At 50.9% G+C, this 26,661-nt stretch overlaps 3 protein-coding genes across 14 annotated transcripts; all 3 read right to left on the bottom strand.

Moving 5' to 3' along the window:
- Positions 1-34: 34 nt before the first annotated feature.
- On the bottom strand, positions 35-14,598 carry ZSWIM8 (zinc finger SWIM-type containing 8). Of its 9 annotated transcripts, none has more exons than XR_014828142.1 (26): positions 14,104-14,598; positions 11,906-12,059; positions 11,591-11,685; positions 11,241-11,413; positions 10,957-11,064; positions 10,761-10,842; positions 10,522-10,642; positions 9,922-10,123; positions 9,603-9,778; positions 8,250-9,243; positions 7,378-7,509; positions 7,062-7,241; positions 6,776-6,959; positions 6,474-6,572; positions 5,176-5,300; positions 4,522-4,767; positions 4,271-4,429; positions 3,936-4,164; positions 3,466-3,755; positions 3,087-3,310; positions 2,078-2,563; positions 1,646-1,829; positions 1,368-1,544; positions 1,075-1,194; positions 641-819; positions 35-512 (listed from the first exon to the last, which is right to left on the bottom strand). XR_014828142.1 is itself a non-coding variant. In XM_003483500.5 (26 exons), the coding sequence occupies exons 1-26, from the start codon at positions 14,309-14,311 to the stop codon at positions 309-311; spliced, it is 5,526 nt and encodes a 1,841-aa protein (XP_003483548.3). In that variant the 5' UTR covers positions 14,312-14,598; the 3' UTR covers positions 35-308. The 9 variants fall into 9 exon arrangements, 5 of the variants coding, with proteins under 5 accessions (XP_003483548.3, XP_013838802.3, XP_005671169.3 ...); XR_014828144.1 differs by having other exon boundaries at positions 641-751; XR_014828141.1 differs by having other exon boundaries at positions 1,670-1,829.
- A 2,047-nt stretch (positions 14,599-16,645) lies between these two features.
- On the bottom strand, positions 16,646-18,588 carry CHCHD1 (coiled-coil-helix-coiled-coil-helix domain containing 1). Its single transcript, NM_001190155.1, is given in 3 exon segments — positions 16,646-17,605; positions 18,197-18,315; positions 18,439-18,588. Coding segments are annotated over 3 exon segments (357 nt in total). The 5' UTR covers positions 18,563-18,588; the 3' UTR covers positions 16,646-17,491.
- Positions 18,589-20,135: 1,547 nt separating this feature from the next.
- FUT11 (fucosyltransferase 11) lies at positions 20,136-26,617 on the bottom strand. Of its 4 annotated transcripts, none has more exons than XR_014828150.1 (4): positions 25,867-26,617; positions 25,122-25,747; positions 22,578-23,416; positions 20,136-22,285 (listed from the first exon to the last, which is right to left on the bottom strand). XR_014828150.1 is itself a non-coding variant. In XM_001928248.6 (3 exons), the coding sequence occupies exons 1-3, from the start codon at positions 26,576-26,578 to the stop codon at positions 23,269-23,271; spliced, it is 1,482 nt and encodes a 493-aa protein (XP_001928283.1). In that variant the 5' UTR covers positions 26,579-26,617; the 3' UTR covers positions 20,136-23,268. The 4 variants fall into 4 exon arrangements, 1 of the variants encoding a protein (XP_001928283.1); XR_014828148.1 differs by having other exon boundaries at positions 25,871-26,617; XR_014828149.1 differs by having other exon boundaries at positions 20,136-23,416.
- Between the last annotated feature and the right edge of the window lie 44 nt (positions 26,618-26,661).

Here is a 26,661-nt window from a genome sequence, read left to right as displayed (position 1 = left end):
CATGGAGGGAAAAAAGGGAAAGGCCCAGGCAGACGAGAGTAAAAAAGGAGTTTATATATTTATAAATGCCAAATAAATACCAGAGGCCACCCAACGCCCCCTCCCAGACAGGGCTGCCTCCCCCAACCCTAGGCTTCTAGGGTCTGAGACATCTGGGCCCCAAGCTACAGCCCAAGAGCAGCTGCCGGTCTGGGCTACCAGGGAGCTCAGGGGGGATGATCTGTCCAGCCAAGACTCATTCCCCCTTTGTGAGGGGCCCCCATAGCCACAGGCCTGTGTCCCTGTATAGGGCCCTACAGGGGCCAGACTCAGGGAGAGAAGGTGGTCATCTCGAGTGAGACCCGCTGCCACAGCTCCTTGGTCTGTTTGCTGCGCTTGAGGTTCTGCAGGATGTCGTTGAACTGCATCATGCCCATGGGTGTCAGGCAGAAGGCGCTGCGAGCACTGCGGATCGCGTTCACAAAGTCGTCGTAGTCGGCAGGGGTCAGGTGGATCAAGCGGTGGTGGATGTACTGGAAGGTGGGCACAGGATGAGCCACTAAGCGCAGAGCCAGGCCCCTCCTGCCCTGCGTGCTGGGCGATCTGTTCCACGCCTGCCCAGGAGGGGCCCCACCCTGCTCCATACTCCCTGGGTTGTCACCTGCATGTATGCCTGCTGGCAGCGCTGCACCAGTTGGTGGAAGGCCGGGGCACGCAGGTGGTTGTGGGCATGAGCGGGGCTCAGCCGCTGCAGCGTCTCCATGACGATCTCCTGCAGCACAAACGGGCTCAGCACCCCCTTGGCTGCCCCCACACAGAACTGGTGCACGTAGTTCACTCCTGGGGGGCAGGGGGAGGGGCATGAGACGGGGGTGGCCACCTCTGCCCTAGGGACCCAACTTTAATCTCTCAGCTCTGGCCTGGCAGAGAGCCTCCCTCCACCCCAGGAGCTGAGGTAACCCCCCGCCCCCCGCGCACGCACACGTACCCGACCAAGGCCTCAACTCTGAGCAAGAGCTAGGAAGGAGGTCTGGGATAGGAAGGTTGGGGAAGCAGGTGGGGGCGGACAATGGTCCTGGGGAGGGGAGGTGTTACCCAGCTTTGCTGCCAGCCCCAGCAACCATTTGACATCGTCAGTGTAGGGGGGGGAGCGGGAGAAGTTGTTGGGGTGGTCGTTGTGTGCCCGGCGACCCAGCATCTCCAGTGCCAGCATTCCTGGGAGAAAAGGGTGGGCATGTGCTGAGGGTACCTCCTCTACCCTCCACGTCACCCTGGCATCTGACCACCCCCAGATTAAGAGCTGTGGTGGGGAGGGGGGTCACCGAAGAGCCTCAGGCACTGCACAGGGCTGCAGGGGCAGAGAGGGCACAGAAGGGACCTCTTCTCACCAACACGGTAGGCAGCGTGCAGGTGGTGTAGGCTGTGCGGGTTGACAGGCTGACTGTGAGTCTCCTCCTCAGGTGGTGGAAAACCCCCGCTCACCAGAGGGCTGGGCTGTGTGGTCAGGGCAGGTAGTGAGGCACCCTGGATGGCTGGAAACGTGGAAGCTGGATGGACACTGCTCACTGGGGGCAGGATGAAAGCCACGTGAGGAACTCAGGGCCCAGAGAGGGACAGCGAGGATGCCCCCCACCTCCCCTGCCCAGAGTGCCTCCCCTCCATTCACCTGTTCCCTGTCCCCACAACTCACAGGCCACACTGGTGGGCAGTGGGAGCCCTGGCTCTGTGTGGTAGGGATGGACTGTGATGGGTGCCATGGAAGGGACGGGGAAAGACACAGCAGTGGCAGCAAGTGAGGGGGGAGTCACCGAGTAAGGGTACTGAGCCCCCAGGAATGCAGGATGCACACCCTGGAAGCAGGGAGAAGAAAACAAGGAAGACAGCAAATTTCATTAAGATGTAGCTCTTTCCCCTTCATTCACCCCATAACTGGTTATCCCTGCATTTTAGTTGGGCTGGGCACCGCCTGACTCCCGCCACCTCACCAGGACTCTTGGACAGCCCTGCTGTTCTCCTCCCAGACAACCCCGCTCCAACCTCCCATGAACTCCCAGTGTTCTCCCACACGCCCAGCCCCGCAGTAGAACACCGGTCTCACCTGTGGGTATGCAGAGCTGGGCACAGGGAAGACGGCAGGCCGGGGCATGTGAGGCAAGGGGTGGGCGGGGTGAGCTGGGTGGGTGAGGTATTGAGGGCTGCAGGGCAGGTGGGGCTGTAGAGCAGTATAGGGGTGCAGGCCCGGGGAATGACCATGCCCCAGTCCTGGACCCGGATACAAACTGGACCCTACCGAGATGACTGGCACCACTGTGGCTGCTGTCACTGCTGCTGCTGCCACTGTAACTGGCTCAGTCCCTGGGGCCCCCCTGCCCTCAGGCAGCCCCCGCCCAGCCTCCCCAGCTGCCCTGATCCCACTGGCACTACAGCTTGTAGCCCCTTCACGGGCTGTGGATGAGCCACCTGCTGTTTGCTCATATAGCCAGAACCACTGGTGAGCAACCTCAAACAACACTTCGGGGTACACGCCCCCACCCTTAGCCGCCTCTTCCACTGCCATGCAGGCCTTCTCCAGCATCAGGTTATCCTGGAAGGGAGGGACAAAGAGGGTTAAGGAGGAAGGGCTTTTTTCAGGGACAGTTTTAGGTAACATTCCTACATCTCCCTCAAAGTTGGCTGACTCCCTGGGAAGCGTCCAAGGTCAAGGCCAATGCTCAGAGTCAGTGTTAGAGAGAATGCTTCACACAGACACTGAACAAGTAGTTGTTGACTAGTGGAAGTCAAGACCCAGGTTACAGTCGCAGTTCCAAACTAACTTAGCTATTCCCAGCCAAGTCCCATCATCTTTCTGAGGCCTTCCCCAGGTTCTCCATCCTGGTGATCACCTTGGTCCCTAAACTACAGGCCATGTTTCCTTATCTGTAAAATAGGAATAATCCTATCCTCAGAGTTGAAAGGTGGAAGAAAGGAATGGATGTCGTGTCAGCCTGAGAGGACAAAGTGAACAGTTTGTGAATTCCAGGATATGGGAATCAAGAGCTGGGCCTGCTCAGCTTTTTCCCGTACCTAACCTCCCTGCCCAGGGGTCTCCAGGTTGCCTGTAGAAATACCTGTTCCTTGCACTGCACCAGAGCCCGCTGGATCTCGTTAGGGTTCAACGCATGGGCGTGAGGCAGGCAGCTTAGGGCTAGCTCCGCCGCTGCCCTCACCATATTGGAGTCTCGCGCCCGTGATGCCCTGTCAGCCAGGGATGCGACCTCAGGGGGCGTCAGGTGCCCATCCCAGCATTCTACCAGTATAGTCAGGGCTGCGCTGCCAATCTCCATTGCCTGGCCTTCAGGAAAGGGAGAGAAAAGCGGAGTAGGATTAGCACAGGTACCTCTGGGGAATGGGAATGGTGTCTCTCCTTATTAGATCAGTCACTCCACAGTATAGGGCTCTATCTCCATCAATCCCCTCCCCAGACCTCAATCGAGATACTGGATTTACCTGTAATCCAGGAAACGTGGGAAGAATAAGTACGTGAGAGCCAGTTGGGAGAAACAAAGTTGTGCAGGCCAAGGGCATAAAGCCCAATCTCGAAGGCGCAAAGGTGCAGGTTACGGTGAGGACCCTGGTGGCCCCCTGAGGAAGATGGATGTGTGAAAATGGAAGTGCTGCTGTTGCCCCCTGCCTTGATCAGCACCGTCTTCGCCAGCTCGAAGTAGAAGTGTGCAGCTGCCTCTGATGGCTGATTGGGTACATGGGGGGCATGACTCTCGGGACGGCGGCCCTTGTACCTGAAGGGGCAATGGGGTAGGGACGGGGATTGGGGTTTCTTTGAAATGGGTGTCCAGGTAGGTTGGAAAAGCCCAGGGTAAGTGAGGACGCTGTGGGAGGGGGGACAAGAGCTGGATTACACTAGAAGGTGCCTCTGAGGGTGGGCCAGATCACAAGAGAAGGGTAATTTTCCCACTGACCTGCCAACTTCAACTGTCTTTGCCCGGGCCCCTCCACTGGCACTGGCCCGACGACTTCCACTGGAGGACGAGGAGCCAAGGGAGTCTGAGGAAGAGCTGCTAATGCTGTCACTGTCCTGTCCTCGACCCCAGGAGGTAGGGGCCCAGCCCCCTCGAAGTGGCCTCCGGCTTAAGGTTGGAGAGCTATCTGATGTTGTTTCCGGGGCACTGCTGTCGATGCTGGCCATGCCTAACCCCACAAGACAAGGCAGTCTCTGAAGTCAGAAGCTCCAGAAGTCAGATTCCAACCTTCAAGAAACATCCTTCCCGCCATGGCATTCCTTGGGCTGTCATACCTGTGTGCTTCTTCTTAGGCCGCCCTGGTGAGCCCCAGCCCCGTCCATTGTAGCCTCCACGGCTGCCAAGTGCCAAGCGGCTGGGAACCTTCCCCTCTGGCCTTGGGGTCAAGGCTGCCTCAGATGGGAGACCCTCGCAGGGGGAATGTGGGGAACTGTCTAGTAGGGAAAATAGGACACTGAGATGAGCCTGGGAAAGGGGAACCCAACATGGCTCCGTACCATTCATCCCCCCTGCCCAGTGCCCCCACCTCACCAGGCACATTCTTCTCTGTGAAGCCCTCAGTGGGGCCTGGCCCAGCCCCTGCCACACTCCCTGGCTGAGCAGGCCCTGCAGAGCCTGAGGTCAGAGGTTGCAGGGCCCCGGGGGCAGATGGGCCCCCATGCTTTGAAGGAGACCTCTGGCTGGCTGTGGCCGGGCGGCTAGATGAGTAGAACGAACTCAGTGTCTGAGGTTTATGCGTCTGGCTCTCTCGGTCCAAGAGTTTGTCCAAGATCTGAAAGAGAAGTGATGACAGGATGCCTTTTATCTCCTGAATTCTATTGTTTTCCTTTCTCCTTGAAACTAATACTTCCTCCTTAGGAAGGCTTCCCCCAGTTCTAAACACAGGAGAACCTCCTGGAAGACAGGAGCTGCTAACATATCTTGGTATCCACTACAACATTTACCACAGGACTGAGTATACCAATATCCAATAAATGTTGACATGAATGAATGAATGAATGACTTTGTGCCCTCTGCTTCTCTTCTTCCACCCCCTGTAAGCACTCCTTTAAGAACCACTGGTCTCTCATGTTCTCTATAAGGTGTTCCCAAGATTCCCCAGTATCTCCTATAAGTAGAAGAGCCCTTTTCTCATTATACTGGGAAACTCTGTCAAAATCCCAGTACCTCAATCCCTTACCTTTTTGAGTTTGGCCTGGTCATCTTTATAAGTGATCATTAGTGCCAATGCCAGGTCACCCTTCTCCCGGCGTGTGCCTTCACACAGCAGGGGATGCTCTGCCTCACTCACTGTTGTCTTCATACCTGTGAGAAAGAGGGATTCATGGGGACTGTGAATGGCCATAACTCCCAAGGCAGCAAAGGGAAACAGGCCAGGGCTCCTCGGCCACCAGAATGCGAAGTAAGGAGTTCTGGTCCAACCCACATTCCTTGTGGAAGGTCCCCATTGCTTAACACATCCAACCTAAGCTCTGGTCCGCTTTTTTTCTTCTTTTTTTCTTTGTATGGCCACACCCCCAGCATGTGGAAGTTCCCAGGGTAGCCGTAGCTGCCGACCTACAGTCACAGCAACACTGGATCCAAACCATATCTGCAGCCTTGCAGCAATGCCAGATCCTTAACCCACTGAGCGAGGCCAGGGATCAAACCCATGACCTCACAGATTCTAGTTGGATTCTTAACCTGCTGAGTCACAATGGGAACGCCTGGTCCACTTTTTAAGACCTTCATAATTTGGCCCTCTCTACTGTTCAAGCATGTCCATCACTTCAGGGAAGATGGGCTTCTCACTCTCATGAAGACATGACTGCCCCTGTGTCCTTTTTTTTGTTTTTTGTTTTTTTTCAAATGGCTGAATCTGTGGCATGTAGAAGTTTCCGGGCCAGGAACTGAATCCAAGCCACAGCTGGTACCTATGACTGTGTACACTGCAGCTGCAGCAATGCTGGATCCTTTAACCCACTGCATCTGGCCAGGGATGGAACCCGCGCCTCCCCAGTGACCTAAGCTGCTGCAGTCTGATTCTTAACCCCGCAGGAACTCTGCCCCTATATCTTTATTCACAGTGTTTTGTCCCCCTACCTAGAACTTAATTGATGTTTTAATTCACATTCCATACTCTATCCCCTTCCTAAGGCCTTTCCTAAGAGTTCTGTTTTGCTGTCATTATAACACTCAATATCCACAGCACACGTTTTTTGCCCTAAATTATTATTTTGTTTTGTTTTGTTTTTTGTTGCACCCATAGCATACAAAAGTTTCCGGGCTAGGGATCAAACCCATACTGCAGCAGTGACAGTGTCAGATCCTTAACCTGCTGAGCCACCAGAGAATTCCTGCCCTAAATTCTTGACTGTCATGTCATCGTAGCTTTCCCCTTACCATAGAGCCCCTTCAGAACAGCACCCATGTCTCATGCCCTCCAAGACCAGGGCCAGGCTTAGCTCACAGATGTGCTCAAGATACTGACAGACTCACCCAAGGCAGCAACTGCTGCTTCAAATCCCAGCTCCTCATCCCCAGGCATCTCGTTGTTCCAGTTTCGACTTGGGGGCCGGGAACCCGTGGGAGAAACCACTGGATAAAAGTTGTAAGTTAGGCAGACAGAAGTAGCATGGGACAGAATGAAAGGGGAGAAACCCAAGACACTCATCATTCCAGATCCTTCCATGAAGCTGTTTGATGAGTCTCAAAGGCAATTCAGAGCCTCAGGGCTCTTGGTTTCTTCTTAAGCTACCCCTGCCCCAGTGCCCCACTTTCTGTGGCGTCAGGTATCGTACCTGGAGTACAGAGAACATCAAAGATGAAACTGGCTAACATGAGAGGCAAAACAGGCCGATAGTCACAGAGTGTCCCCTCCCGAAGCTCCTCTGCCCGGCACCGCATGGTATTCATCTCACTCGGACCCAGAGGGATCTTCTTGAGCAGGGTGGCCACCTCAGATTCCTGGTAGGCCAGCTTCACCTGAGGGTATAGCGAGGAGCTCAGACCTCTAACACCTTGATGGAGATCAAGATGCGAGGTTCTGAGGAGACTGCAGTACAAGGTCCAGATAGAACCTCTGACCTCCAAGGCCTTGGTAGAAGCTGGGGGCCGTTGTAGCTCCAAGGCAAACATGCCCACTCGGAAGGCCAGGTTGTGGTGCTCAGGGCGCTCACTTAGCACTGTTAACAGGAAGGCCGCCTTGGTCAGGGTGTTGGTAGCCACCCAGGTCTGACGGCTTGTAGATACCTTGTTTTTCTTGCCCTAAAGAGGGAAGCACAAGGAGGCAGGCCAATGAGTCTGACACCTTTGTGGAGGGAGAAGGAGACTCTCGCCTGGGATGGGGTGTGCAAGGGGGTTCGAGGCAAGCGAGGAGGGAAGGGGGAGGGGTCTCTCTCACCTTGGCAGGGGGCGGCTCTACCTTGAGGTCAGGTGGGTTGGCTAGCAGGTCTTGGGCAAGCTCCACGGTGAGGCGGGAGGCCTCATTGCTGTAGCCGTGCGCATGCAAGGCCTCAGCACAGGCAAATAATACCTGGAAAGAGGACCCGGGACCAGACAGGTTGGAGCCCCAGCGCTTAAAAGGGGCAGGACACCATACTCAAGCAGCAAATATCCTGGGAGCACATGCTGTGTGCTGGGCCCTAGGCTAGTCCTGGGTTTACAACAGACACTCGCAGCCGGAGAGAGAGACACATTAGCACACAAGCCGGTGGGAAGCTGGCTACTACTGGGAAAGGTGGGAGCAGATGGTTAGGACGCCTCATGGGGACTTGGGGCAGAGGGGTGGTCTCAGGGCAGACTTCCTAGAGGAAGTGATCTCTTAAGATCTCTGAGACCGAAGGAGGGACAGGGGCTAACCAGGTAAGATGAGGGAAGAACATTCCAGACAGAAAGGCCAATCCATAAAAAGGCATGGATGCAGGAGAGAACACAGCAAGCTCTCAACTGAGCACAGTGTAAGGGACATAGTTGCTAGATGAGGCTGGAGAAGCAGGCAAAGCTCAGAACAAATGAAGCCTCGTAGGTCATGCCAAGAACCTTCATTTTTATCCTAAGGGCAATGGGAAACCACTGAAGAGATTTAAGCAGCAGTGACACAATCAGACATTCTAGGAAAATCAATATGGAAGCAGGGAAGAGGAGGCCAGTTAGGAGCCTGCTACAGGATTCCAACAGTCACGCAACGGTCCTGTCACCCCCAACGAGCAGCAGATGCTCCCTCTCCCAGCTGTGGCTAGGGAGCACCTCAAAGTCCCCTCCAAGTCCCCTCACCTCCATGCGGCTCTCCTGTTCCAGTGGCTTCAGCCCGGCAAACAGGTCATGCTCCTCCCCAGCCCCGCCCTCGGCCTTCTCTTCCTCGCCCCCAGGCCCATCCTGGGCATTCAGATAATATGCCTGGTAGTCATCATCCTCCTCTCCAACGGGAGGGGCTGCCTCTTTGGTCTTAGGGAGCCCATTGCCACTCTCGTCTGTGGAAGGGAGGTCGTCCCGGGTACATATCTCCCTGGGCAGTAGGCCGGGGGGCCCAGCAGAGGCTGTGGGAGGCTCAGGCCCTTCTGAGAAGTACACGCCACCGTCTTCTTCGTAAGTATCTGGAGGTTCAGGAAGGAAGGTAGAAGGGCCTCGGGAGCCACCAGGGTGAGGACACGGTGGCGGGCTCTCAGGGAATCCGCCAAAGGTGCTGGCCTCTGCGCCCAGGGCCAGGCTGCTGTCATCCAGGCTCATCTCAGCCAGATCTGGCTCCAGGGAGCTGTCTTCACTGCTCAGCCGTCGCTTGCTCCCGCTGCCTGCTGAGCCCTTGCCCCCACTGCCAGCCCCACCCAACGCTTTGGCTTTGCCCCCACCTGGACCCATCTTATGCAGAGCCTTGTCTCCCCCCTCAGCTGAGAGGCGGCGGGGACCCCGCTGCGACGAGGGGACCCCGTCACCCAATCCCTTGCGCTTGGCCCCAGGCTCCTTGGGCCGCACAGCTGGCTCAGCTGGGAGAGGGCGAGGCCGCTCCCGGGATTCCTCCAAGCCCCCAGAACGGGAGGCACCTGGCCGAGGGGGCAAGGCTCGGGCCCAGCATAGGGCCAGCTTCCGGTCAGTGGCGCTGTAGGTGACACCAGGAAGCGGGTAGGCCTCTTCCCAGTTGAAGTAGCAGGCCTCCACCGCCGGCCGGAAGCCAGGGAAGAGCCGCTCCAGGGTCTTCTTGTGCTGTCCCCGCTTCACATTCTCGATCACCTTCAGCTGCCACTGGCGCAGCTGCGCACACAGTTCCCGGCGGCTGTGGGAACCAAGAGGCAGGTGGCTGGGGGGCTACACTCTTGCACTGAGCGGGGACAGGAAGGGATGGGACACCCGGAGGGAGGGCACAGGAAGGACCCAGGGAAGCACTTCTGAAGCCAGCCCATAGACATCACTCGAACACTCAGGGGTTTTGAAAAGTGGGTTATTTAGGGGAAAGAAGGAAGAAAGCGTCCCAGGAAAAGGACTCATAAGTCCCTGGAAACCCTAACACTTGGCGCCTCCCACTTCCCTCGGACTAGAAGGACGGCACGTCTGTATGTGAACAGGGAGACAGGGTTCCATCTATTCAGGGCTGGCCCAGGGTCTGTGTGGAGATGAGCCTTGGAGGAGACTCACCGCTGGGGGCTGAGCGCAGGGTCCAGCACTGCCAGCCTCCACAGTGTGACCATTTCATCACACATGCTGGCACATGCATGGGCCGCCACCTCTGACTGCCCATTGCTACGGCCTGTGTGCCCGCTGGCGCTGCTGTGTGAGGCTGAGGTGCGCACACTGTACCACCAACCTGTTATCTGAAAACAAAGACGACGCTGAGATGCAAATATGAGCTTGGAGAAAGACAGCGTAGCCATCCCCAGTATCCGTGTCAGCAAGAGGGGAGGGAGGGGAGGAAGAGAATGAACCGCCACAGTGCGACCCAACTCGGGGGCACTACCTGCTCGTAGGTGAGGCACTGGTCAGTGAGGATTTCCAACAAGGGGGCAGCATTGCTGTCCCTTCGCTTGAACATCTCCCGCACGATGCTAAGCAAGTTCCAGACACCCTCTGGCTCTCGACCCCGCAGAGGACGCAGCAGACATGCCCACTCAGCAGCGGCTGGAGGCTCCGTGGAAGACAGATACATGGAGTTCACATCACTGTGAAAGTCGCAGAGTGGAAAATGATGACCCTAAGACGGGGCTGAATAAAGCAGGTGAAAGAGCAACAGGACTTCGACACAATAAGGGACCCTGACCCAAAATACAGAGTACAGGGGGAAAAGAATGTCCCAGACAAAAATTCTTCATCTCGCTCTCTCCCCATCGCTCAAAGGAAGAAAAATAACTCCTGCTCTACCTGAGGACAGACCATTCTGTGACTATATAAGATTATCATCACCCACTGATTTCACTAGTGACATCTGTGCACCAGGCACTGTACCAGCGGAGGGAAGAAAAGGTGGGAGATGCAGGCATTAACAGAACAAAGGATCTGGCAAAGCCTCAGGGACGCACCTCTTCCACCACAGACACAGGCATGAGGGGAGCCCCTTTACCTGAAGACCACAGGGGAGGGGCCGCAGAACTTGTGCAGTGTCTTCTTGATGTTGTCCGTGAGTGTCGATTCATCCAAATACCAAGTGCTCTGATCGGAGGCCGAGGGCCCTGCTGTGGGGTCTGGGGATGACAGGCAGTCAGTCACCTAGAGATATGGGCTGGGGTCTGCCTTCAGAAGTGGCACTCTGCGCCTCCAACTGGCTTTCTGCCTGCTGCCCTTCCTTCTCCCCACACTCACCTGGGGCACCACACACTGTATTGATGGCCGTTGACTGGGAAGAAAGGAGTTCATCCAGGAGACGCTGGGCTGTGGGGAGGATCTGAGGAGGAAAGGGACACAAAGACAGAAGTGACCCTAGGAGGCCCGGGCCTAACAGGAAGGCGGACAGGCAGTCGTGGAGCTACTTAGAGGAGGGGGTGCCAGGCTCGCTCACCTGCTGAGGGAGTTCACTGATGAGGTACTGAGCAAACTTCTGCAGCTGGTCCCTCTGCAGCCGAGACAGGGACTCTGACACTGGGGCCCGCAGGCAGACTGCAGAAGCCTGAAGGGGACACCGAGAGAAATGGAAGAATCTGAGGAAAGGCTTGCTGACACTGGAGCTGGGGAGAGAGAGGCAAAGTAGGGGAGGCGAGGGGGCTCACATTGTGCCCAGGCATGCAGCAGAGAAGGGGGGGATGGAGCGGAGGATAGGGCCGGGATAAATTGGGAGGGCCTCACGTTGTGGATTCGGAAGAGACAGAGTGCCACGACGTGGGTGCACCATTTGGCCCCAGCCCCACAGGTGCAGCTGCAGGAAGTGACCCGGCAGCGGTCAAACATCACAGCCACGTTGTAGGCCCCTTTAGGGGGGACCATCTGAGGTGGCACCACTGTAGCACTCAGGTGGAACCCTGGGGAGAAACATGGGTATGGTCAGGGAGAGCCGCCAAGACACAGGGTCTCTGCCCTTGACCCTGGCCCTGAAGTTATGCAGACAGCCTGCTCCAGCTTCTTGCAGTAGTTCCTTACTTCATAACACAGGGGATGGGAGGAGCAGGAAGTACCACCGAGCATGATGGGACCCTTACCTATCTGCAGGGGGTCCTTCACAGCCCTCATGCGGAACAGCTGATCCCCTCGCTGGAATTCATCTGCACTGCCATTGGCCAGGCAGGAGTACAGGCTGGGGGTGAAGAAGAGGACATGGCCTCAATGCAGCCAATAACCTTCTACAGACCCTGTTAGAGACACCAGGCCCTTGGGGAAAATCCCAGGCGCTCCCTCCTCCCCTGGCTGCCTTCTTACCACAGCCCCAAATACAGTATCTCCTTTGTTCTGTGGGAAGCCCAGCACATGTGGAATTATCAGGACCCCACTCCCCACAAGCAGTCCTTGAGCCTCACCGAATATCCTCTTCATTCTCAGGGAAGCTCCAAAAAGCAATTCGGAGCTGTAACTGCTCAGGCACTGGGGGGTAAACTTTCTCCACCACTTCAAATGGGATATGAAATGCCACCTGCTTTGCTGACAGCTCCACCAGTGGGATGACCAGTCCATCTTTGGAAACAAAGGTTGAGGTCAGGGAAAGAGGAGGGGAAATGAAAAGGGCCACGATTACTTGGCACCGAGGCCAGTGCCACATCCTGGGCCCCATCTTCACTTTGAAAGAAAGAGGAGATCTGGATGAAAAACCAAGGGACCCTCCTGTCTAGATATACTAACCCTTCCGACTCTGTCTGGGGAAAGGGAGCTAAATAATCTCCAGCCCACAGCCTAAGATCTAGAACAGAAGACAGCAGGGATTTCCCAGAAACTCCCCGCCAAGCAGGTGTGTTCCAGGAGCCTAGCAAGCAATGCGTCTCACCTGGCTTGGCATCTACTTTCCCAAGCACCTTAGATTCATATTACATGGTTAGTACATCTCCCCCAGCATTCTCTTCCCTAACTGCTTTTTTAAACTCTCTTTTTTTCTCTAAATGACTCTATGCCTGGGGGGGGGGGGAGGATAGAGCCCAGAAGGGTTAAAAGTAGGACCTCCAGAAGCAAGAGAGCCTGAACTTGCTTTGGCGCCTAAACCCTGGCTTCCCTGGCGTAAGGGGCAGAAAGGTTATCCCAGGGGAAACTGGTTGCTGCTCCTGGATCACCTGGAGATGAATGGAGGTCCCAAAGTTCCCCCCATTGTTTTAAATAAAAGCAGTGAAATGCAACAGACTATATCTCACCAAACTGCTAGTCAGAGTAAAAGACTAGAAAGTCATGGAGCTGAAAGGGACCTTTCTTTTAAAAAGCCAGTCTCCTTGTTTTACAAGTGAGCAACTAAGAAAGGATTGGGGGTCGGGGGGTGGGGGGTGGGAGTGACATGCTCTCCTAGATTTTAACCTGTTCAGGAAGATATACCAATATGCTGAAAATCTTCACCACCATCTTCAGGTACTTCCCTCAAAGTGAGGGAGCTCTAAGCCCCAGCTGCCCACACATGCAAATATGAAAGAAACAGAGAGGCCATAGAAGACCCACAGAAAAATTGCCTATGATGTGTGTGTACACAGGGCAAATGCATCTCTCCTAACAAAAGTGAATATTACCACTTCTAAACAGCGATACATGTAAATGTCTCTCTATCTCTAAGGGATGCTGGAAATCTCTGCAGCACAGTCTGGAGAATAAGACCTTAGAATGGCCAGAGTAGAATCACAAACTAAACCCCTCAACTGGTGAAAACAAGTCCACTTCCAGTGAAAGCAAGGACAAAAACTGTGCCCCGAGGAAGGCAAGGAAATAATGTGGTGAGTCTTGAGTCTGTGAGGCTTCTCTTATCACTCTCCTCTCCATCCTCTTTAATAAAAAGCCAATTCTTCACAGCACTAATCAGCTAAATCACTGAAAGACTCAAGGAGGAAAGAAACTCAGGTGAAAAGCAGGGAGACTGTTTAATGAGACTCCAGGGACAAGTACCCACACTCTTCTCCAGGCCCCAGATGATGGAAATCTAAGGCTCTAATACAGTGGTCCCAGCCTTGGCTTCTTGTTGATGTTCAATATGACCAGGAACCAAGTCTCTGATCTAAGCCTTTGTAACACCTCCTCTCATAGACCAGTTCACCTCCACTTTCTTCTGGGTGGAATCCCTTCTTGGTGCAGCTGAAGCCAGAGATCATCACCTTGCATCAAGAAACTCCCAAAACACTTTGCAATGGGATGACACACCTCAAGTGGTCACTTCTTCACAATCTGCCCCCTACCCACATTCTCTCAGGCTGAACTTGATAAGCATCCCGTGTCAGAGAGGGAATTCTCCTTTACCCCATCTCCAAGGCAAATGAACGACAAAAGATCTACTTTCTGTTGTTAATCCTATTCAACACAGGTTTTCCCAGCCATCACTCCAACACACACACACACACACATACACACACACACACACACGCACGCACGCACGCCGATGGAAGAAGCGAGCCCCAGGAGGACCGGAAAAGCGAGTCCTGAAGTCCGTTCTAAGCTTGGGACAGCTCCTGGTCCGGGACAGCTCCCGAGCAGGGACAGCTCCCGAGCCAAGCCGAAGCCGGGCCTGTCCGCTCCCCTCCCCCCAGATCACCCTCACCTCGCATTCTGGTACTGCCACTGCCACCTCCGCCACCGCCGCCAGTGGGGGAATTGGGCCCCGCTGACTGTTTGCGCCATCCCCGCCAGTTCTGGCAGAGGCTCTCAGCCTCGGAGATGAAGGAACAGAGCGAATCCTCTTCAAAGCGGTCCGAATCCTCGAAAGAGAAGCGCTCTCCGTCCTCCCACTCCGCGAACATCAGCTCCATGGGGCCCGCACCCCCCGGAGCCGGGTCCCCCCCCGCGGATCCGGGGCCTGGGCCGCCGGCCGGGGGCTGAGGGGAGGCCCGGGGCCTGAGGGGCGAGCCGGGGCTGGGGGTAGCCGGGGCGCTCAGGGCGGCCGTGCCGGGCGAGGATCTCAGGCCTGGGAGAGGTACAGCGCAGGGCCTCGCCCAACTGCGAGGTGTGAACGGGGATCGTGGCCGGTCTCCGAGACTCGCGGCCCGGACGAAGCGCTCGGCAGCCGGGGCCTCTCCGCGGCTGCGGCACCGCCTCCCCCATCAGCTGATCTGAACTTCCGGCCGCGCCGGCCACCACCACTTCCGCCCTCGCGCGCTTAGGAACCAGACCGGTACGCTCGGAGATGAAGGACCTTTTTAATTGCTACATTTCCTGCTTTTGATGCTCGAGCCCACCCCCAGATACCGTAAGAGGAAGCCAACCCCCAAAGGTATACGAAACGACTACACATCCCATCAATAACTCGGCGTCCATAATGTCCCCAAGGAATAAACAGCCGCCACGCATGTCGGGAACTGTAGGCTGTCAAGAAACAAACACAGGCACCATTGGGTGGAGTTATTGCCCTAACTCTGGATAGGCCCTGGGGCTGCATCACCTTCTGGGAGTTGTAGTCCAGAAGCCTGCATTCCATAAGACTTTTTATGGAGTCTAATTGGCGAAGCACCAAAAAGAGAAGGCATTTGATTTCAGAAGATGGTTGTACAGTTTGCCAGTGGGGCCTTTGAATCTAGGGGTTGCTGGCCTTTTTTTGTGCCATGGGCCGTTTTGCAGCCTGGTGAAGCTTCTGGATCCCTTTCTCAGATTGTTTATAAATAAAGAGTTACAAAGGAAACCAAACATGTTGAAATACAATTATCAAAATATTAAGTTTGTAACATAGTGCTTCTTTATTTACACATTAAATAAGATACAGCAGCAAGTGTAACAACTACCATAATTTTCAAGTTAGTGATGAATGTAAGTGATACTGAGATATCTTTAACAAATCACAATATATGAAAACACTGTGATTTCATATAGATACTGCTAATAATACTGTGGTTTTGTTTTCCACATTCCTAATTGAAATGCTCAATTTCTGTTGTGGTTAAAGACAAAATTTTTTTCCATGAGGAACTTCTCCACTAATCTAACCAATCAATACAGCAGTAGGCAGCCAATCAGGGGGATACTAAGTGAAACAATCAAAGCTGAGTTGTTGGGTTTCAGAGAGGAACAAAGGATTCTTGGCCACCATTGACCAAAGTAAGTAAAAGTTTGCCCATAAATTCTGGTTTTGTTTGCATAAACAAATCTGGAACAGTTTGGTAAAACCTTTTGGATAATTTTAGAAATAGCTGCAGATTAAAAACAGCAAATTATCCTGCTGTATAGCACAGGGAACTAAATCTAGTCACTTGTGATGGAACATGATGGAGGATAATGTGAAAAAAAAATGTGTGTATATATATGATTGGGTCACTTTACTGTATAGCATAAATTGAAAGGACAATGTAAATCAACTATAATAGAAAAAAGAAAAACCTAAAAAAAGGGAAAAAAAGATGACAAATTGACCTACAAAAAAAAAAAAAAAAAAAAGACAAATTTTTTCCCCCATCTATGTTCATAGACTCTTACTGGGAGTCTACTGACGGATATTAAGTACTTCCAAGACTAATCCAAAATACCTAAGCCCAGAGCTTCTTCCTAAGGCTGACAACCTCAGTCTGCAGAACCCAGCAATTGCCCAGTATCCAGCAAAGGGACATGAGGGCTATAGGAAGAGGTAGCTGCGCGGAGTCAAGGAGGCAAGGCCCATTTTTATCTTAATAACTATCCTACTGGAGCTTTAAAACCCCCACTGACCCCTTTGTGCATTTAATGCTGTAAAGTACATAGAAAAAGTTAACTCAGTTATGATTGAAAGGGCAAAGTATGCAAAAAATACTGTTCAATTGTTCTAATATCAGGAGGTCGCAAAAATGTTGTCAGCAACCAGGTAGTAACATAGAGAGAAGTGAACAGGTGATAAACAAAGAAGATAATTGCCGATTAAGCCTCAGTCTCACCATTTGAGAGTCCTGTGGCTAGATCACTGGAGAATGGAAACTAATGATAATCAGCTCTATTTGATTCTTTATTTCCATGTGGGAAATAAAAGGTTACCAGATTTTTGGATTTTTCTTTGTTTTTTGGCCGCATTTGTGGCATGTGGAAGTTCCTGGGCCAGGGATCGAACACAGAAGGGACCTGACCCACAGCAGTGACAATGCCAGATCCCTAACCCTCTGTCCCACAAGAGAACTCCTGATTTTTTTTTTTTTTTTTTTTTTTTTGCTTTTTAGGGCCACACCATGGCATATGGAGGTTCCCAGGCTAGGGGTTGAATCGGAGCTACAGCTGCCAACCTACAGCACAGCCACAGCAACGCCAGATCCTTAACCCACTGAGCAAGGCCAGGAATCAAACCCACAACCTCATGTTTCCTAGTCAGATTTGTTTCTGCTGCACCACAACAGGAACTCCAAGAACTCCTGATTTTTTTTAAAAAAAGCTAAAAAGCATATTTTTTTGGCCACACCCCCAGCCAAAGTGGGTTTTTTATGATACTGAATTTTTGAATGTGGTCTGCTAATTTAAAAACAAACTTTTAATTGTGTGGGCCAAATAAAATACATCTCCAAAACCTCTGGGTCACCAGTTTGTGAACTTCTGATTATCCTGGCAGCACCTTGCAGTGGCTATGCACAGATAGTCAATGAGTATTTACAGATAATGGCAAAAAAGCTCTTCATATAAACAGACTCCAACATCCTTATGCATCCTTTGCATACAAAGGCAAGGACACTAAGTGGTATAAAGGTTTTTGTCTTGACCCTGGTGCAAATTACAGAGCAAAGACTTTCCAGAGTGTAGGGGAGAACACAGGACTCAACTATAGTGGGAATACCTAATCCACAACAAAAGGCCAAGCTCTCTTCAGGGGATTTTATTTCAACATAAAATATAATTTCCATCCACATAATGATTCCAAAGGGTTAAAAAAAAGTGTTTCGCGTCCTTCCACTCTTCAAAAAGAACGTGTGACAATGCAAATATCTCTAAAAAGCCTCTGCATAGTTCTCAGAAGCTACAGTCCAGTCATTGAAAATGCTTCTCCATTTTCAGCTGACATGAGGTTTGTTAGGAAACCTATGTAACAACTTATTCAATTTCTTGGGGGGTAAACTCCCCAACTCTCCCAGGTTCTCCTGGATTGATCTCATCTTTCGGGCAGCCTGAAAACACAGAACAAAAATTAAAATGACAGCTCTAAAGTTGGCCCTGACCTAAGCTAATAGTTCTCACAACACCCCAAATCACACTGAGAAATTAACCAGCCTGGAGAGCTGCGTCATCTTCTCAGTCCTCTTTCATCAAAAGGACTTGGGAACCATGAATGACTGTATGATCTGAAGCCATCATCCAGCTGGCAATTAAATCTAAGCTGGAAACCAAATAAACTGTCCTTTCCTATCTTTAGTTCACTTGGGAGAATAATGTCTATTTGAGCAGCAATTTAAATTTTACAATGTGGTTTTCCCATTCATTTCTTCACTTAACACTCACAAAATTCTTTAAGGCAGATATGAATATTAACCTCACTGTACATCTGATAAAGCTAAAAGCAGTAAAACAAATCGCTCAAGATCACGATGCCTTCAAAATTGTAAACTTTCGCACTTTGGCATGAGTCAAGTAGATCCCAAAAACTTTTCTCGCCCTTTTTGAGGGAGAAGAATTTTCTTATCACCAAGCAAGAGGCAGTAAGAACCATACTGTATACCCCATTCTCCTCCCAAGAGGGCACCCCAGGAGCCTCCTGTCACCTCAGCCCTCGAAGCACAATCGAAGAAGTCCTGAATCTCTTTTCTGCACGCTTCGTCGCGGAATTCATTCTGCTTCCAGCAAGCCATCATTACTGACATCTCCGTGATACAGGTCGCCTCTGGTGGAGAACGGGAAGGACCCTCAATCACAAGGAGACCCTTACCTTCCGGCCCTCCCACCCAGCGGCCCCCTGCGCTCCTCCGGCTTCCGTTCTAGGGCCTCCACGGCTCCGACTGCTCACCGCCCTTCTCCCGGCGCCGTTCCCCGACATGATTGGCTAGGATGAGGGGCTTGTTGGGCTTCAGTATAGGCCTCCGTGGGTTTCCAAGCCGTGCTAGTCGACCCCGCAGGCTGGGAGTCGCCATTGCACAGCGAGCTCCCGGCAGGCTCTGCGGCGCCGTGCGTGACCCTGCGTGACCCTACGAGCTTCCTGAAACTAGGAGGCTCCTTTTCCCGCCCAGCATGCACCGCTTTGTTTTCTTGGCGGGGCACCCGCGCTGCTGGGTTCTGACCTGCTTTAATAGAGACCGATGTGCAGGTTGGGAGGAGAATCTTTGGGACTCGTCTGCTGACCTAGGCCACTCTTGTGGGCCCTGAAGTCTTGGGGCAGTACTGGACCGGGAACACCCAGGAAACACTGATAAACGGACTCTAGTTTCGAGTGGTAACCGGCTGGATTAGAAGGTGATTGGAGTTGCCTGGTGGCTCAGTGGGTTAAGGATCCACCTTGCCACTATTATGGTGGGAGTTCGTTCCCCCGGCCCAGGAATTTCCGCCTGCAGCGGGCGCATCACCAAAAAAAAAAAAAAAAAAAAAAAAAAAAAAAAAAAGATTGACCTAAGCAAGGGCAGAGAGGATGGGAGCAAATAAAACTGGGAGACTGAAAAATGCTAAATTGGGAATTATTATTACTATTAAAAAAAAAAAAAAAAAAAAGCCCACACCCGGAGCATAGGGAAGTTCCGAGGCCGGGGACTGAATCCGAGCTGCAGCTGCGGCAACACCGGATCCTTTAACTCATTGCTCCAGACCAGGTATCAAACCCGCACCTCCTCAGCTGGCGGGAGCCGCTGCGCCAGGGTCAGAACTCTAGGAATGATTTTAATAAACCTTCAAGAACTGTTGGTTTTGACTACGTTTGGAACCACCCCAGAAGCCGCAAAGAAAAATTAGCCCTCATTTACTTCAGCAGCTACTGTTGTTCAGAAATCGTTTGCTCATTTATATCGATCTCACTGGGTAAGGAAAGGTTTAAGGACTTTTGCATACATTGTTTTACTTAATCCTCTTCCCAATTCTCTGAAGATACTTAGTAGTATCATTCCTATTTCTAGACTTTGTCCTTCCTTGTGATGCCTAGCTTTAATCAGACTTGGTTCTGACTCCCCCCCCACCCCCCACCTCCCAAAATGATTTACAAAGACGTACCGCTGATTCTCAAGGCATATATTTATACATGAGCACCATGTAATGGAAGCACAACTTGTACAAACTTGTAGTTCTTAAGATGACTACTTTGGAGAGCAATACTTAATTTGGTTGTGTAAATTTAGTATGCTAAAATCACTTATCACAGATGTCTGGAATCTTTCCATTTATCTCTGCATGGCTGGTTCTTTTTCTTCTGTTGAGTCTCAGTTTGTCAGGACTTCCCTGACTTCCATCCAAACCACTATCAAGCTGTTTTATTTTCTTCACAGCACCTATCATAGTCTGGATTGTCTTGTTCCCTTACTGTTCATTTACAGCCTTACCCCCAACACCCATTTAAAATGTAAGCACCGGAAGAGAATAGACCTTGTCTATCTTGTTCAGTGCTTAATCCCCAGTGCCTAGAGTAGTGCCAGTAAATGCTTGTTAAATGAACAAATGTTTTAAGTATTTTTCCAAGTCTCCAACTTTATCACAGCCAGAAATAAAACCAAGCAAAAGACACTGTTTCAAAAGAAGCCATTTATTATACAAAATGAAACCTGAAACAATAGAAAACAGCAACACCTGGGAATAGTAAGGGCATCAGCCCCAAGTTCCACCCTGACTCCAGCAACACAAATAAAGCTGACTCCTATCAGACACTTCTACCACCAATAACCCCAAGCCTGCTGCTGTACAGAATGCAGGCTGGGTCACAAACTAGCGAAAATTCACATTGCTTGCTTTCTCTGTAGAGAAAGAGAAGCCTTTAGTTGGATAGCTAGGTGGCTATTTCTGGTGCTGCCTTCCCTTGTGGACCCGTAGCACCTGGCCTTCCCTGCTCTTTTATGAATACTTCTGTGGTAATAGGGAATAAAGGAGAAAGTCTGGGGAGCACTGGTCACAAAGCAGGCATGAGTCTCTGGCCACAATCATTCATAAACAACTGGCCTACTTTATACATAAAAGTGCTAAAGTAATGCCAATGTGAATTGGTGTAATTAGACAGGAAAGGATGATTCTACCCCTTGCATAACCATCACTTACCATTTTTATTGCACATAATGAAATTTGAGTCTGAACATTAGTTTGCACATGGTTGTAATATGTATTTTGCATTCTATAAACCAGCATCAGCATTTAAATAGAGTGCAGGCTTAGAAATCAGAGTCCTGAATTTGACTTCTTTTGTAAGGGTCTCTACTATATCAAATTTTAACAGAAGTATTTTTGAAGGTCTTCCCCTCCTCTTGTTTTCTGTGAAAGTCCAAACTGGGTAAGCAAACTTTCCATGCTCTTATGAAAAGCATTTTTTATTAAATAAACTGGAAAAAGAACCACGTTGGCAGTGAAACCCAGCCTAAATAGGTTTCCTTGGCCACATCTTTAGGTGTCACGATAAGTGTGGGACCCTAGTTATTGAAGCATCTCATATATAAACAAAATGTTTATTGGGAGTTCTGTTGTAGGATTTCCATTTTGTGGGATATTATATAGTTTCATGCCAGCCTAAAGTTATATAAATTCTCTATAGATCTTTACTGAATTCAAAGTAGGTGTCATTTTAAAAAAATTAAACATGATGTTGGCTTTGATGTTAAATAAAGAGCTAGATTTCTTAAATTTAAACACAAACTGTTATCATCATACACAGAATAGCTTAGCATTTTGCTCAAAATAATAAAAACAAACAAAACCTTATATAAGGACAAGGTTATTTATACACAGTCTATACTGAAGTCATAAAATCTTCCTCTTGTCTTTGCAACCGTATTTATATGTTGGTAAATTTGTGTGTATACAGATACACACATATACTAAACCAGATATATTGATAAGCTATGAAACTTCTCTAGTGATAATTCATTAATACAACATCACAACCAGGGTAGTTCTAAGATACATAGTATTCTTTCTTGTTCCACTGCCCCAGAAAAAGCAAATGGTCTCCTTGCCCATTAAGCTGTATGTTTAAACCACAGCAAATGGAGGGTTTGCCTATATCCCCTTATGATGGCTTGTATGTCTTGCCTTACCTCTCATCCCCTTGAGCTTAGGGCCTTGGATGGGCTCCATCAAAATGTAGTCTCAGAAAGTACTATAAAGTCGTGTCTTGTATCAGTAATAGAATGAATGAAGTTGGAATATTTATCCCACTTAAAGTGAAAAGTGCCTCAGAATATGAGATAATTAATACAGCTATATTGCTGGGCTGTTTTGTCCACCACAATTTCATGACTTTTGGGGGGGAAATGGGACTTTTGAGGCATACAAAAATAATAAAGTAGAAGAGTTCATTAGGCAGACAGAAAAGAACAAAAACCTATAAAAATTTGCACTTTGATTCACAATGGGCTATTTTAACACTTCAAAATCATTATAGCTTTTTCTATCATCATTTCCAGGCTTAGTCTCCATCTCCAGCCAAAAATAGAGAAGGACAATTCATTAAATTTATACGACATTTATTAGTCACTGTATCATATGGAGGTTCCCAGGCTAAGGGTCCAACAGGAGCTGCAGCTGCCAGCCTATGCCTCAGCCACAGCAGCACCAGATCCAAGCTGTGTCTGTGACCTACACCACAGCTCACGGCAAGGCCGGATCCTTAATCCACTGAGCGAGGCCAAAAACTGAACCTGAAATCTTATGGCCCCTAGTTGGATGTGTTTTTGCTGCGCCATGATGGGAACTCCAGTCACTGAATCTTTCTATTCATGAAGTGAGAAAGAATTCTAGATATCCCCTAGATAAAAAGCAAACCAGCAGTAAAAAAAGCTGGCAAACCTATAGCCAATTTAATACAGGGGATGATGAATGTGGGAAGGGTGGCGAGGATACTCCATCTCCATCAGAAATTATGGAACACCAGGAAAGAAAAAGCTATTCAAAATTAAAAGTTAAGCAGTTCCCTTGTGGCGCAGCAGGTTAAGAATACAGCATTGTCAATGAAGTGGTTCTGGTTGCTGCTGTGGCTTGGGTTTGATCCCTGGCCAGGGAACTTCCACATGCTCTGGGTGCGGCCAAAAAGCCACACACACATGCCCACAAATAATAATAATAAAATAAAAATTTTAAAGGCTGACATGAAAAGCAAAGTAAATGATTTTAAAAAATACAACTCCAGGGACCAGAACACAACTCACCAGGAGTTTTGCTTCACCACCAACACAACACTTTAAAAACCAAGAGATGAGCAAAAGAGATTAGGAAAGGTAAGGAGTAATAATGAGTGGTTTGAGGAATAGCACAAGAGAAGTTTTAAACCTGGCCCATCTTACCTCATTCACAGCCAAATATTAACATGTTGTCCCACTCACAACTGAGAGGATGAAATGGCTAGAGAAATAAGCAATTCCTTAAAAACGCTGTTGATCAGCACCTTGAATCAAATGCGTGTTTCAGGCTTCTGCTTCCCACAAAACCAAGAACTGGATGCTTCCATCTTTCCTCGAGGAGAGGCCCTATTACCTATAAGGCTAAGACTCTGGCTACACACCATTAGACTGAAATATCTGTGGATATAGTTTATCCTTTGAATCCATGGTAAGAGAGTGTTCATTAAGGATCTGTGCAGCAGATACCCTTCACGTCGTATGGTAGAATAAAAACCTCCATCTCCTTAGCTCTATCAAGTTAAGGACTCTTGCAAGAGTAATTAGAGATTCTGGTTCCTTTTCATAAAGATCTCGGTTAGGTAATCCCAAAATTTCCTCTGCAATGTCTCGTTGTTGTGGATCATGGCAGTGAGAGCTTCCCCCTGGTCCAGACCTTGCCAATAATCTTGCAGCCACATCTCCTTCCAGCTGAAACATCAAAATGGGGGTTAGATTATGGGACCTCAGCACAGCTATGAGTCCTGCCTTTCTCTGGCCAGAGAAATCTAAACAGATAACAATGGTCTCTGGCTAGGATAGGAATAATGTTCTGGCTAAACAGGAACAGTGGTTTCTGTTTTGAAGGGATAGAAATGTAAAGCAAATTCAGTACTAGTCCAAGTGACAGGCAGTAAACACAAACACAAATTTATCACACAACCTCCACCCCCACCCGGCCCGCCAATGAGTTACATTTCCTGATTTGCCTGTTCTTGGTCCCCAAATGTGGAGGGAATTCAGAAGCAGGCAGAGCAGGAGTCAAACTATGGAAACAAGGGAGCTTATTTAGATGGTTACCTTTTATGTTACACCTATTTCAATAATCAAAATGAGAGTATAAGGTGTCTAGGTAAGTGTTACACTTTTCCTCTGATAAACTGTAACATTATGTTCAGAACAAACTAGATGAAAATTACCTGATGCAAATTACTGGATACAAATTATGTCTATACCCAGGACTAAATTGTGCCAGGCCTCCAAGACATCTCTGTAGGCCATTCTAGCAACCTTTCTTTCTTAATCTCTTATTGCCTCTCTCCCAATAGATGTGGTTTGCTACAAGTGGCTTCAACATCTTTTCACCCCACCTCCCATGCTGACCTTGTTTCCCAGTGCCACCATCTTCTGCTGCCTCCTCACCTCCCTTCCAATCCATACCTGCCCACCATTGTTAATCACCTTTTTTTTTCTTTCTTTCTTTTTCTTTTTTTGGCCACCTCCACAGCATGCTGAAGTTCCCCAGGCCAGGGACTGAACCCGAGCCACAGTAGCAAACTGAGCCATACCAGCGACAAATGTCCATCACTAACCAATGAGCCACCAGAGAAATACCTAATTAATCAACTTTTGAAAGCATCCTCCCCCATTTTTTTTTTTTGGCTAAAGGCCACACCTGCAGCATATGGAAGTTCCCAGGCTAGGGGTCAATTGGAGCTACAGCTGCTCGCCTACTCCACAGCCACAGCAATGTGGGACCTGACTTACACCACAGCTCACGGCAACACGGGATGGATCCTTACCCACCGTGCGAGGCCAGAGATTGAACCCTCATTCTTATGGGTACTAGTCGGGTTCGTAACCTAGTTAGCCACAACAGGAACTCCCTGAAAGCATCCCTTCTATTCTGTCTAGGACGAACATATAATTTATCATCCAAATCAAGGTAATTTTAAGAGTGAAAGGAGGTATTGTAATACCAGGTTATCAGTTATAAAGCCTGACTATCGTAGATGAACCTCCCTCAAAATTCTCATCCCCATTTGCCCCACAGGATGGGGCTGAACAAATAGCTGATCTGATGTTCAGGACAGTCCAGATCCTGAGCCTGGTATTTAGGCCATGTCTCTCCCTCATCACTTCCTTGAACAGGCCTCCTGCTCTGGTTGAAGCTTTTTTGAATCATTATTGCAAACACTGTTTACAAAAGCTGATTTTCATATGTTGTTGCCCTCACATCTTTTACTGGGCTTTTTCAGTTTATCTCCCCAGCTAGACTCTTGATACCTTAAAGGGAGAGGGATCCCACCTCATAATTTCTTTATACAACATCAGCACCTTCAGCACCCAGTGCTAGTTTATTGCCTGCAGGAAGCAAGTAAGGAGATCAGCCTCAGGGAACCCCAGCTAACCTTACCTGTCATTCTCAGGAATCTCTTCTATGGCACCAAAGCCCGGTGTGGGCACTGGGCAGTTCATGTGTGAGGGCTGGGCGATATGAGGCTCAGGGACGGGGATGTCCCCAGGAGAGGCTGCGTGGGCCTTCTCGGCCTCTAGCCGAGTCAGTTCGTGGTCGCAGACGAAACACTCGAAGCCGTTAAGGTAGTTAGGCAGTAAAGGATCATTCACTCCCCACTCCCGCTGCTTGAGACTATCCAGAAGGAACTGGTTGGTGATGCCCCCAGGTTGCTTGTATGCCAGATATTTCATATACTCCTCATCGTTCTTGTCCAAAAAGTCAATAAACTCTGCCAGCTTCTGCGGCGACTCAAAGTCGTCAATGAGGATGATGGAGTGATTGTCGGGCATCCAGTCCCGCACAGAGGGAGAGCCACGGTACACAGGAACGGCACCGAGATGCATGGGGCGCCACAGTTTCTCCGTCATGTAGTCATCACAGATGGCATTTTCAAGGGCCAAATGGAACTTATAGCGGGACAAGAAGGCCAGGAGCTCTGGATCCTCGGTGGTGGCTGTGGCTGTGTCCTGTAACCGCGGAATGGGCAGCTCCCGATTTTGCAGGCATTTCCCATATGAATCCACCTAAGTAGGATAGAGCACGGCGGTCAAGAGGGTACGGCACGTCGACCTGGACACCGGGGGTCGCGCCTCAGACCCGCTCTCCACCCTCCCCTTCCCGCCCGGCCCCGCTCAGCTCTCACCCACCGGGATGTAGCGCATGAGCTCGCGCACGTAGCGGTCGCGATCCGCAGGCACGTCGCAGTGAGACTGCAGATAGAGCAGGGGCGCGTAGCCGCGGCGGCGCCACTCGGCGCGCTCCTGGAGCGGAGGCGCCGCGCGGAGCAGATAGGCGGTGCCTGGCAGCCACTGCAACGGCAACGGGTAGTCCGAGTGACGGCTGAAGGTGGACGTAAGATTGAAGAGGCGGATGCCCGGACCGTGGCTCAGCAGGAAGTTGTTGAGGGGCGACTCCTCGTGTAGGAGCGCCCAGCTCTGGTGCGCCAGGCGCGGCAGCGGCGCCTCCGACGCGCGGAAGTCGGTGCCGTAGAAAAGCAGAGCGCGCGTCCGCGAGTCTCCCCGCACCCGTCGGTCCCGGGACGCCACGCACGCGCCGCGCGCGCACTCGATGCGCTCCGAGTCGCCCGGGAAGTGAGGAAACAGCCCTGGGCTCCACCACAGCAGCACCGGCAAATCCACCGCCTCCTCCCTCACCGGCGGCGGGGTCAACGGACTGCGCGCCACCCCCACTGCGCCCAGCGGCGAGGGAGGCCGGAAAACTGCGCCATCCCACGGCTCCGCCCACTCCGTCCCCCCGCGGGTATCCCCCTCCACCACTGGCCCTGAGCCGCTGGCCGCACAGACACTAAGAACTCCCAGGACGGCGAGCACAGCGCCCGTACGGCCGGCCCCCATGCCCTCTGTGGCGGCCGACGCGCCTCAGCACCAGTCTCCGCCTGGTGGTGAGTCGCGACGGGATGAGGTCCTACGCCACAGGG

Source organism: Sus scrofa, chromosome 14 (assembly GCF_054392235.1).
Source record: "Sus scrofa isolate SSC_HxYL_T2T_F1_AM1 chromosome 14, Sscrofa_HxYL_maternal_Yorkshire_Landrace_v2.0, whole genome shotgun sequence".
Taxonomy (NCBI): Eukaryota; Metazoa; Chordata; class Mammalia; order Artiodactyla; family Suidae; genus Sus; species Sus scrofa.
Note: the sequence above shows the minus strand (reverse complement) of the source record. Positions and strands in the feature narration are given on the sequence as shown.